Below are 12710 nucleotides of genomic sequence, written 5' to 3' on the forward strand. Positions count from 1 at the left end.
ATCTTCAGTGCCCAACACATGTGTGTAAGTTGGTTAAGTCCTTGTATGGGCTTAAGCAAGCTCCCCGAGCATGGAATGCTAAATTTACAGGTTATTTGGCAGCCGTGGGTTTTCATACTTCTTCCTCAGATTCCAGTCTTTTTGTTAAACAAGTGGGTACTAATGTGGTTATACTACTTCTCTATGTCGATGATATAATCCTTACAGGCTCCAATACTACTTTAATTCAATCTGTTATTGATGATCTTGCTGGTGTTTTTTCTCTCACGGACATGGGTCAATTAACATATTTTTTGGGTTTGCAAATCCAATACAAGTCCAATGGTGATATGTTTGTTCATCAGGAGAAGTATATTAAGGACTTGATTCATAAAGCAGGCATGGATAATTGTAAATCATGTGCTACTCCTTGCAAGCCTCATAGCTCTGTTTTGGTTGCTGAAGGGGAATTGTTGACAGACCCTACTTTGTACAGAAGCCTTGTTGGTTCATTGCAATATCTAACTTTTACAAGGCCCGATATTGCTTTTGCGGTTAATACTGTGTGTCAATTTATGCATGCTCCTACTGATGTTCATCTTGGTTTGGTAAAGCGAATTATTCGTTTTTTACAAGGCACAATGAAATGTGGATTGACTTTTACTTCTGGTAGTGGGATTGATATCAGAGGTTATAATGACTCTGATTGGGCTGCTGATGTTAATACCAGACGGTCTATCACAGGTTATGTGGTCTATCTTGGTGCCAATCCCATCTCCTGGCAATCCAAGAAACAAAGTTCTGTTTCTCGCAGTTCCACCGAAGCAGAATATAAAGCTCTTGCACATGCTGCTGCTGATATTGCATGGATTCGGTTGATATTGTGTGATTTGTGTGCTATTGTTTCCAATCCACCTCTTTTGCTGTGTGATAATCAATCTGCCATTGCATTGAGCTTGAATCCTATTCATCACTCACGGATCAAGCATTTAGAAACAGATTTTCACTTTGTCCGAGAGCGTGTTCAAAAAGGAGATATGGATGTGCAGTATGTGCCTACCCAAGACCAAATCGCAGATATTCTTACCAAGGCTTTACATGGCCCCGATTTTCTTCGACATTGTAACAATCTTAATCTGGGGTATCCCAGCTAAGATTGAGGGGGGGTATTGGATATACATGTGCCACATAAGGCAATTGCCACGTTAGCACTAGCTTTAGAGATAAGCTACTTTTGATATGTGGTATAAATAGGCTTTATATTCTTTTCCTTTTCTGTTAAGTCGGTGTATGTAAAAACTGAAGATTAGAGAAATACAATTGAGCTTTCTTTCTTCCTCTACAAGATTACTAGGGTTTATTTTTCTCACATATCCTTCAGCTCATACAAGAATGTTAAGAGAACTACTCTCCATATTGCCTTGGTTTTATGGTGGAGCCTCAACTTCTTCAGAATTATTATTTTTTAGGGCCAAAGTAAGACCGATCGGAATACGCATACCTCATAAGTTCGGTCATAAACTCAACAACTCTGATTAGATTAAGTTGCTTAAACAAACTAGCGATGCCACCACATGCTGATGCTAAACGAACTAGTGATGCCACCACATGTTGATGTACTTTGGGGCGGATTGAAATACATGTACCTCAAAAGTCCTGTCATGAACTCAACATCTTTGATCAGGTTAAGTTGTTCAAACGGCCCAACAATACCACCACATCCTATTGTACTCTAAAAAGGTAGACAATTTTTGCCGACTTTGCTGAGACTGATCATTATTGTTTGATTTCTCGCAAGCAGCCGAACTTGCGAACTCTTGTGTTTTCTATGGTATGCATATTTGGCTCCAACAATACCCAAAAAGTGTGGCACGTGCGAATTGGATTTGTTGGAACTTCATATTCTATCGGATGATAAGTACTTTTCGAATCATAGATTTAGAAATTTCTAGCAAAACCACCAAAAGATCTGAGGAGAGAAGTAACTACACGTGGACGCTAAAGACAGACATCAAGAGATTCGTATCTTGTTAGAGTTTTTTTTGTTGTTCTTTTTTTGGGTGCTGGTTAACGACGAGGTTAAACGTCAATAAAGAAGAACTACAGTAAAGTCATCAGGACGCTGTTAGAAAGTGCCACCACCAAGAGTCTGAAGCTTAAACAAAATATACAGGATCGACAGAACAACTTGACAAGTCAGAAGCTTAACAAAAATATATAATCTCACCAGCAGTGTCCAATTTTGTTCTAGGTCTGACGCAGGTTCTAATAACAAATACAATGAACATTTTTTCTTGTCCTTTTTTAATTAACGCCGGCGTTCCGGAACATGAAGCTTTAAAATTCGTTGTACTACTAGATTTCTTGTTTTTAAATCAAGAAAATAAGGAAAACTTACATGTTATAGATATAGCTTAGGTTGTTGACTAACGACATATATATTGAAATATATAATTGCTTATGAGGCGGAAGAACCACACCTGCGACTACATTGCTCTCATTCACGAATCATCACGTCACAAGTACAATTAATATTATTTAATTACGTCTTAGTTATTGAGTGGAAAATGAATGAATGTAGACTACAGTTTACACTTATTTATACAGAAACGCAAATATTAGTATTAGTTATATGGTTGCAAAGATACGAAATTAGGTAATCAGATTATATGCTCATAAATATTCTAGTTTAATATTAGCTTACAATAGAATGGTTGTTTTAGGGCCGGCAAAGGGAAATCTTGCTGAGCTATTCAATGTTTAGTTTGTGAGAATGAAAAGTAGACCCTTCGGACAATTTTTGAAATAAATATGATAAATTTATTGAAGAAAACTTAAGGAGCATACATATCATGGTTGAGAAGCGCCTTGATAGCATCAGGGGGTTCTTCAAACCAACTAAGTGAAGCGCCTCCTATCAAACTTAATTTAGTGAGGCAATAAGCCACACTATTATATTCACGAGGAATATATGAAATCGTACACCCCAAAAAAATGTAGATTGCATTTTTTTTCATTCTCATGCTGAGAAAAAGAAAATGCTTCGTTGGTGTTTAGGATTGGATTAAAATAGATAAATCATAATATTCAAGGTGCATTGAAGGTAAAAGTAATTATTTATTTGGAAGAATTAGAAGGGAATTAGACCTGGAGGAAATTTCACCCTTCTAATTGTCTCATTTTGGAAGGAGATTGAATATGATAAGTTTCATTAATAAGTTAGGGGTTACTTGAGAATTGCTTTTAAATGACTGAAAACACTTTTAGAGCAAATATTTTCAGGTTCCAAAAGCACTTTAAGTGTTTTTCCAAGATTAACTTGCATTTTTACTAAGGATTGATTTCAAATTTTTTTGCTTTCTAAAAGCGTTTTCAGTTATTTAAAAACACTTCTCAACGAACTCTTATGCTACCTTCAAGTTGGACTTATTTTTTTCATTTCTTTCTTCAACGTATCTTGATTTCTCTTTATATTTTGTCACGGGACCTAAATGGCCCTCATTATTTTCTCATCACGGGTAATGTATTTACCATATTAGGTTTTGGAATCATATATATGTTTTCTAATGCAAAAACCAAATTACAAGTCACACTGGTGAAATGATCAATTGAATATATGGACGAAAATTTTGACAAGGCATGGTAGCACATGGCTAATTGCCTTTTTAATTCAATGAATGATAAACTTCAGCACGGGGTGGGTCCTGCTTGTTTTTTGAAGTAGAATTGTTCTTCTTCTTTAAATAGTCTTTGACCATACATACATCAAAAGACAATAGACAATTAGACATGCCCTAAAATCACGCAGTACAGAAAAGGAATAACCATCTTATACGTTGGTCTATGTCATACAACATCTCGTTCTTCCATAGAATAAATTGTTGCTTTTGTAAAAGGGTAATGTTTTTTTAGGGAGGCCAAATTAAAAAAAAAAAAATTATAAATCCAATAATGTGATTGTTGATGATTGAATTATTACTTAAGTGTTGATTAACGTGTTTATTTCTTATTGGTGACCTATAATTTAGTTTATAATTTGGTTTAAAAATTTGATTTACCTAGCATTACTGTTGTAAAGTACTTTTATCTATATTAAATAAGATTGTTCTTCTAATATTTGCATTCCTTCTTTAGTCACACAGTCACACTGCTCTGATATGGGATAATCTAATTAAATTACTGACCCAAAAGAAAGAAGGGAAGAAAGGAAGAAAGAGTTAACCTACCCATGTCAATACATAACACTTCATTAAACATTTCGGCAACTTAACAAGTGGTGAATTATCCTAATAGTTATAATTTTTGCTTTTTTAACTCATCACATTCTTAGTTCAAACATTTCCTCTCTCCTTAGTGTAGTTTAGACAAGAATATCACTTGTATTTTGACATATCTACTTTAGTAAATCATACATATTTTTAATGTGAGATTTTAAATATGGAACCTTTTATCAAAATATAGTGGGAGCTGCACCGAGTCATTCTAAGGGCTGGTTTGGTATTGCTGTATTTTGAAAAAAAACTGCTTCTGTTGTGCTGTGAAAATAAGCTCATTTTTGCTGCTTCACATTTTCAGTTTTTTTTTTTCACCAAAAACTGTGAAAATAAGCTGTTTTTTGATAATCACTTTTTATAAAAGCACATCAGTACCAAACCAGTACTAACACTAGGAAGATATATTGTAAATATCTATATTATTAGAAGATGTTCAAAAGTGGAATATCCTCCTTCAAATACTACACAAACAAAAAATCATGAAAAATATGATAGAAAGAAAAAGAATGAGAAGATTGAGGAAGTGTTTATATTTAGGGAATTGTTATTAGCACTCCAAAAATCTCATTCTACACTCCAAACTTTCTATATTATGAAAGAAAAATACACTTGTGAGTAGTGTAAAATGAGATTTTTAGAATGCCAATAATATTTCCCTATATTTATATATATCCGCTTTTTATGCTTTACCCTTCATCTGTCTCTTCCCATTTTTCTTTTTCTAATCGTAGCATATATTACATGAAATTCGAATTTAACAAATAGAGAAAATTTCACATGTATAATTGGAGAGCATGCATTTAAATCTTCTCCAGTAATGTGCATCCAAAAGCACCTGCATGAATAAAAACGTCACAACTAACTAACGCACCAGAAATAAATAAGGAACCCTTGACGCTCAAAGAACAAAAATAATAATATTACCCAAAAGAGTCAAGGCAAAAAGCTTTAAGCATATGAATTCAAAAACATCAACAGCCATGAAGACGAGACTTTACGAACACGACCCTACTAGCTAAGGGATTACCATATGCATGAGTTGAAAAAGAAACCTACTTGAACAACACTTTGCAATTAATGGATAACTACGTCTATTTGCAGGCAAACTCTGAAAACCATCCTTTTAGATAAAAGAGTGAAAATGGCAATCCAAAGTGGTGAAAGAATAAGTCTTTTAGAAGGCATATATGCATGCATGTCATCCTCTTAAGCCGACAGTGATTGATAAACTGAATTAGACCTTTAATCTACCACTCCACAAGTTGAAATCACATTATTAGTGGTCGTTAAGTACTATGTGATTGATTACCTAACTTTGATTGCATGCTAATCAATTTAATTAAACCCAGAATGGTTCGCCAAAAATTGTTGATACACAAACTGAAGATAATTGTCTTTTGGATTGGACGCTAATGCTGATCCCATTCCCTATTTTAAATCTGTGATGAATTGGCTGCAATTAAACGTAAACAAATGAAAATATTAGAGGGTTCCCAAATAGCAAAGCACTATGCTTTGATCTTTCGTGTCTTTGAGAGATTGGAGAACAAGATCGTAAAGTAGCACCTAGGCACTCGGTATCACGTCATATTCATAATTATGACTTGGTAAACTTTATACACACATAGCTAAATTAATCACATGTGATTGAAAACTGAGTGTTAGCCAAGTTTGCTCGAATAGTATGCATTCACTTATGCATTTAAATTTGAATCTATTTTTCTGTAATTTAGATGAATTTAGTTTAAATTATTTTATTTTTTTAACAAAAAATCATAGGCGTGAAGTCCGCAATTAATTATATGATGGATTTGTGTGAGAATGTGAGGTAAAAGAGTCTCACATTGGTGAAAGGAAAAACCTCGCAAAGGCTTAAGAGGTTAGGCTACTGTAACATCCCACATCGCCCAGGGGAGTGGATCTTGTAAGCCTTATATGTATATTCTCATCTTTACCTAGCACGAGGCCTTTTGGGAGCTCACTAGTTTGGGTTCCATCGGAACTTCGAAGTTAAGCAAGTTCGCGCGAGAGCAGTCCTAAGATGGGTGACCCACTAGGAAGTTCTCGTGTGAGTTCCCAGAAACAAAACTGTGAGGGTGTGGTTGGGACCCAAAGCGGATAATATCGTGCTACAGCGGAGTCGAGCCTGGGATGTGACAATTTGGTATCAGAGCCAATCCCTGGCCGGAAGTGTGCCGACGAGGACGTCGGGCTCCTAAGAGGGGTGGATTGTAACATCCCACATCACTCAGTGGAGTAGATCTTGTAAGCCTTATATGTATATTCCCATCTCTACCTAGCACGAGGCATTTTGGGAGCTCACTGGCTTCGGGTTCTGTAGGAACTCCGAAGTTAAGTGAGTTCGCACGAGAGCAATCCCAGGGTGGGTGACCCACTGGGAAGTTCTTATGCGAGTTCTCATAAATAAAACCGTGAGGGCGTGGTCGGGGCCCAAAGCAGACAATATCATGGTACGGTGGAGTTGAGCACGGAATGTGATGGGGGTCTGGGTTAAGATGTGACAGTTATTCCCTATATTGCCAATTAGTTTTTAGTGGAATCTCAATTTTCTTCAATTTGAATATATTAGAGGTGAATATGCTAAAGGGCAGGGCCACACACACTCAACTGACCTAAGCCCAAATTAAATTATAGATAGTTGTATATAAATTACATATATAATTTTATACATTGGTAGGCCATATGTTGTGAAGGAGAGCGTTGCACATCATCCACAATATTCTTCCTATGTATGGCCTATAAACTTCTTCAACTATGGATGACGAATTAAAGAATATTTACTTGATTAGGGTCTTTTGTTGCCACTTCATTTTTTAATATATTTTTTTTGGCGTTTTAATATTCATGTAGTATATATATATGGTGTAGCATTGCCATCATGTATGGTAGAACTAACGAAAGAGCTAGAAGTTTTTTTTTTTTTTTTTTTTTTTTTTTTTTTTTTTTTTTTGGAAGGAAACAATACCTACCTTACCCAATTTTAAAAAATATAATTTTGCTAATCTCTAAAACCATCAAATTGTTTAATTGAATTATTATCATGTCTTACAATGCACCTAGCTAGTCATTCAAAATATTACATTATATCTGAAGTCAATTTAAATACATTGTATATCTAGTTTATTTATACATGCATGGTTCTTCCAATTCATGTAGCCTTACTAGTTATTTTTTGAAAAAGTTGAGATTCCACCATAAAATTAATTGGCAATATGGGAACTAGCCCAATTTAATTATAAACCCATGCAAGGTTCCTTCTCCCATCAATGTTGGATTCATTTTCAACATGTCCCCTCACTTATGGTGAACATGTGGACAACACAACCGGTAACGTGGAGCACGTGTGACCTTTTTGTTTTACATGCAGGACAACCTGCTCTGATACCATGAAGAAATTTGAGGTTCCCCCATAAAACCAATTGAAAATATGGGAACTAGCCCAACTCTTATAATAAGCCTTTGCATGGTTTGGTCCCTCACTAATGTGGGACTTTATCCTCATATTCTCATAATTTTTCGTCCAATGATAGACGTGTATGCACCACAAACCTTTTCCTAGACTAGAGTGACAAGCATCCCTATAGTCTATCTAAAAATGTCGCTTAATACCCACTTATGACATTCTTGTTGATAAAGAAAGCTATCGATATTCAATAATGCGTCGTTTGGTTGATGAGAAAACAAAAAGAAATATACTTTCCGTCATATCCACCATATATTTTCTTATCTAATACAAATAGCATTACGTGACCCCGAATTTTAAACTGTCAGAGAATGAGATGATGATATGCATTAAGTTACATCCGTACTAAACTTAGGATCTCTGCCAAAAAAAAAAAAAAAAACCCAACGCCATATTAGACAATCACTAATTTTTAGACATTCAAAGAATAAATCAACAATGCGTACGTATATCAATGAGGTTTCATTCAGATACCCTTTTGCGAAAAACACAAAGGAAGCAGATAGGTAGCTGTTGTGAATATTGTTTCTAAACAAAACTACGCAAGCTAGATCTTATATACGAATGCCTTCTCACCTGCTTTTAGTGCTCGTGCACATGGAGGGGTCTTGTATTGCAGCCGTTTCTGAGTTATTTTTATACATGAATTGGCCTGCAAGAGGTTGGAGATGAATTAATATATAACCCTATCAATCTACTTTTCCTCTTTTTATTTAATTATTTTTAGCTATTTTTAATGCTTTTTTCGAGCGTACAAGGAACTAACATCCTTTAGGGTTTAGTTGCGATATTCTTATGCTCTTTGCTTGTATATATTCTCATGCCCTTTCTTCATATTTTATTTGCAAGTGGTGTAGTGTTTTGTTTGGTTGATAGGGCACTTTTCTTTAGTCTACTGGTCTCGAGTTTTAACCTTTCTATTTTTCTCAACATGACTTTTAGAATAGTAATGTCTTTTGTACCAATGAACAAAAAAAATATCATATTTTATTTTTGTAACTATATCTATATATGGGAGTGGATGAGTCGATGAGAAGAAATTTAGCAATGGGGGCTCAAAAGGCAGGCCTTGTTGGATGACTGTGTTAATAAACCACAATCGCTTTCCTGTACTACTTTTATTACTTATATAATTAAACGGCTGAATTTGGGGTTTAGTTTTGAGAGCAACTTCCAAAGGATAAATACGTTTTACGTCATATATATAAATTTGGTTGCTTGATATTAAGATGCATCAACTGAAAACCTCCAGTCTGAGACATGTTTTTTCAAGTTAATTAATAAAACTGTTTACCAGCCTTAGCTACTAGATTTATTCAAGCAACATAAGACTAGCCAAAAAGCATTTTCCAGTTATTTACTATGGTAAGATTTATCTATGCATAAATTAGCTAGTGTAGTACTATATATTGTCAATGAGATAACCATATATAGTTCATGTGAGTGTATATACATGATGGAAGATTGATCTGGGAAAAATTTGGACTATAGAAGAAAGTATACACACACACACACACACACACAGATATATAAATATATAAATAAATAAATATATATATATATATATATATATATAGAGAGAGAGAGAGAGAGAGAGAGAGAGAGAGAGAGAGAGAGAGAGAGAGAGAGAGAGAATGATCACAAATCTTACAAGAACTATACACACACTAATGGACAGATATTTCCTTTATACAGTAAGTTACGGAAGAAGCATCAACTAGCAGAGAGGTAGAGATGAGATTCTTCATTGCAAAGCGTGAAATTAACCAATATAGTTCACCAACCAGGACATGGGAACCAAGCACAACCCTTTGTTCTTTAAGTCCGTACAATCACTACTTTTTTCATCATGGGCCTGTTCTATCTCTGCAAAATGTTCTACACTAGTCCCCTCATTACCCTACAACACCATCAGAACCAAACCAAAATGATTATAATTAATCAAATAATTAATCTCCTTTCAAGAGAGAATTAATAGAAGAAATATTAAGGGAAAGAAAAAGAACTGTACCAAAGAATTCATATTCATATGATGATCGTCTATCTTTCTGGGATTTATATCAACTGGTCTCAAATCACCAATCTAATATAAAAAACAATAAGACCACAAAAGAACAGTCAATTCCCAAGAACTAACAAAAATTGGAAAAAGAAAAGAAAAAGGGAACAATTAATTTGTATGTGTGGCTCTAAATAAAAAAGGGACCTTGGGACTATTAACAGGAGAACTAGCAGTGTCCTCCAAATCATCACCAGAAATCTTTTTGGTTCTTGTTTTCTTGAAGCTTAATTTCCTGGGAAAATTATTGGGTGGGACCCCAATAGAGCCTTCATTGCTTTGATTGTTGTGGGAAGCTAATTTCCATGCAGCACCAGAAGCAGCATCAGAAACCAAAGAAGAGGTGTAGCCAAAACTTTGCGCTCCTCCTCCCTGTTTTTCTTCTTCTTCTTTTCTTTTATTATTGTTGTTCGAGAAGTCTTCAAAGTAAGCAGTCCAACCACTCTCCTCCTCTGTGCATGAGTATGTGGTTTCTTTTGAAGTAACAGCTTTGATCAACGATGAATTGCAAGACTTCTCCATGACAGAGAGGGCAGCTGCTAGATTTATGCTGCCTGATGAGGGCCTTTTGATTCTATAAAGAGAGATTTATATATAACTGAAAGAGATGATTAAAAGAATAAGGAAAAAGTTGCAACATAAAACCAAGGGTAAGAAATGGGGATAGAAATAGGGAGAGATGGAGAGAGATATATAAGAGAGAACGTGCAGAGAAAAGTACAAATTATATTAGAGGGGGGAGGAGTTGACCTTTGTGGTTGTGATCAAATGGGATTTTCACATTTCACACCAGTATATGGTAACCAACTTTTTCTTTGTATGACTTGTGGTATCATGGGTTTCAACTAATCCCAATTAATGAATCACTGGCCAACTAACAACCCAAAACTTGGACTGCAGGCTACATTGGCTGAATCAATATTTTATAAGTATATGCTTTATTTTAGTTACGATACTTTCATGCTCCTTAATAATATGAAAGTCTTGCTTGCCCTATATTGTGATATTATTTTATCGTACAAAAGTCATAACATGAATTGTTTATTTTCTTTATCATCATTTGAACATAAGTGTGGAGCCAAAAATAATCACAAGGCGACACGTGGATTTTTGACAAAAGAAGACAAAACCACCCTTGAGGCATACCGGGATTCCTAAGCGCAAGCAGCAGACAATTACCCCTCAACCAAGTCAAAAGTGCCCAAAATAGGTATCAACTTAAAACCTAATTTATTCATATATTTCCCATTTCATTATTTAGCTAATCAATTAGCTAAATAATATACTTATTCCTTTCATATTTCCTAAAATCATAATAATTGACTAATTAAGGGATTAATTACCTAATCAATCCCTTAATTAACAATTGAAACACCCATCCAAACCTAAAACTACTAAAGTGGCCGGCCAATCCCATCAAGAAAAGTAAACCATCTTATTCTCCACCTTTTCTACTATTTTCCCTTTTTAATTACCCTAATTAACTAGCCAATTAATTCCAAAACCCACCAAAACATTCATTTTATGTTTAATAGCCAAATAAATTGGCTAATTAAACCTAAATCAAACACAAAAACCCTAGCTAGGCCGGCCACCCCTATCCCTATAAATAGATTCCCATTTTCACCAAAAGATCATTCCAATTCTCTTACAAAAAATCTCAAATACTCTAAACACTATTTCTCTCTAAAATTCTAACTTTGGCATCGGAGGTTCTTCGGCCAAAGTCCCCCCCATTCATCGTGGGTGCGTGAGGCTTTTGGCCTTCACCTAAGGTGCTAGTTGTTTTGTAGGTGCAAAATCGTCCAAGATCAAGGAGGAGAAAATTTGCATCCACAATAAGGTTCTAAAAGATGTTAGACGTTAGTTGGGCGGTGAATTGGAGCCTAGCGCCTAGACGGGCACCTAGGCAAACTAGGCGGATTTAAGTAAATCTATTGTATTTCGTGTAAATAAGTGTCTGTTTATACTTAAAAGATATATAATTTCATTATAAACTAGAAAATAGAATGACATATATATTATGAATAATTGGAACATAATGAAAATATGGGGAGCAAACATATAATGTGTGTTTATTTAAGTGTTCAATAAGTCTCTTACAATTTGCACAACCCATCCCGGAGATATGTATTATTTTATTCTCGAGGATGTGAAGGGACGGTTTTATCCTTAGACGTTGAAATTGTAGTGTATGTGTGTGACATATTTTGGTACTTGGATGTCATGTTCTTGGTTGGTTGGTGACCACGTGGGACACACACACACACACAAACCTCATTCTCTCTCTTCTCTCCCGTGCTCTCTCTCTCATACTCACTCTCTATCCTCCTTCTTCGTACGGACGAGCACCAAACTCACCCATTCACGCACGGATCAAGATCGTGCTTGGTTGCATTGTCTTCATCTCCTCACCATGAGCTCATCCATACCAGTTTCAGGTATGAAAACCTTCGAAAACCTCATGAACCAAGAATCTTCGATTTGAACACTGTTCATGCTAACGTAAAAACTTGTGTTTTTGGAAATTCTAAGCTCACATGGAGCCTTGAGAGGCCCTCTAGAGGCTCGGAGAAGTTCGTTGGGTGGTTTTGGACGTCGAAATCGAGAGGTCGAAGCTTGGCTGGTTTTTCTCGAATTTTCCTGACGAGATCCTGTGGTTTTAAGGCTTGAAAGAGGTATAAACTTGTTCTATTCGCCATGCACTTCATTTTGGTATAAATATCGTGAAAAATGGTGCAAAAATGGCCGAGATATCACGGTTTAAAAATTTCCCAGTTTTCCGGTATCGGCGACGGTCGTCGGAGTTTAGAGGTAAGAGACGATGGAACATTCCGTTAAGTCTGACGAAATATTCTGACGCCGTTAGTTAGTTTGGACGGATTCCGTTAGGACTTAAAGGAATATTCCTGAC

The 12710-nt window shown here is 35.5% G+C and overlaps 1 protein-coding gene across 1 annotated transcript; it reads right to left on the minus strand.

Annotated features, from left to right (window-relative positions):
• Positions 1-9361: 9361 nt before the first annotated feature.
• Positions 9362-10534, minus strand: LOC103442596 (vascular-related unknown protein 1). Its single transcript, XM_008381403.4, has 3 exons — positions 9944-10534; positions 9749-9820; positions 9362-9637 (listed from the first exon to the last, which is right to left on the minus strand). Exons 1-3 carry the CDS (start codon positions 10316-10318, stop codon positions 9500-9502), a joined length of 585 nt encoding a protein of 194 aa, XP_008379625.2. The 5' UTR covers positions 10319-10534; the 3' UTR covers positions 9362-9499.
• Between the last annotated feature and the right edge of the window lie 2176 nt (positions 10535-12710).

This window comes from Malus domestica, chromosome 09 (assembly GCF_042453785.1).
Source record: "Malus domestica chromosome 09, GDT2T_hap1".
Taxonomy (NCBI): domain Eukaryota; kingdom Viridiplantae; phylum Streptophyta; class Magnoliopsida; order Rosales; family Rosaceae; genus Malus; species Malus domestica.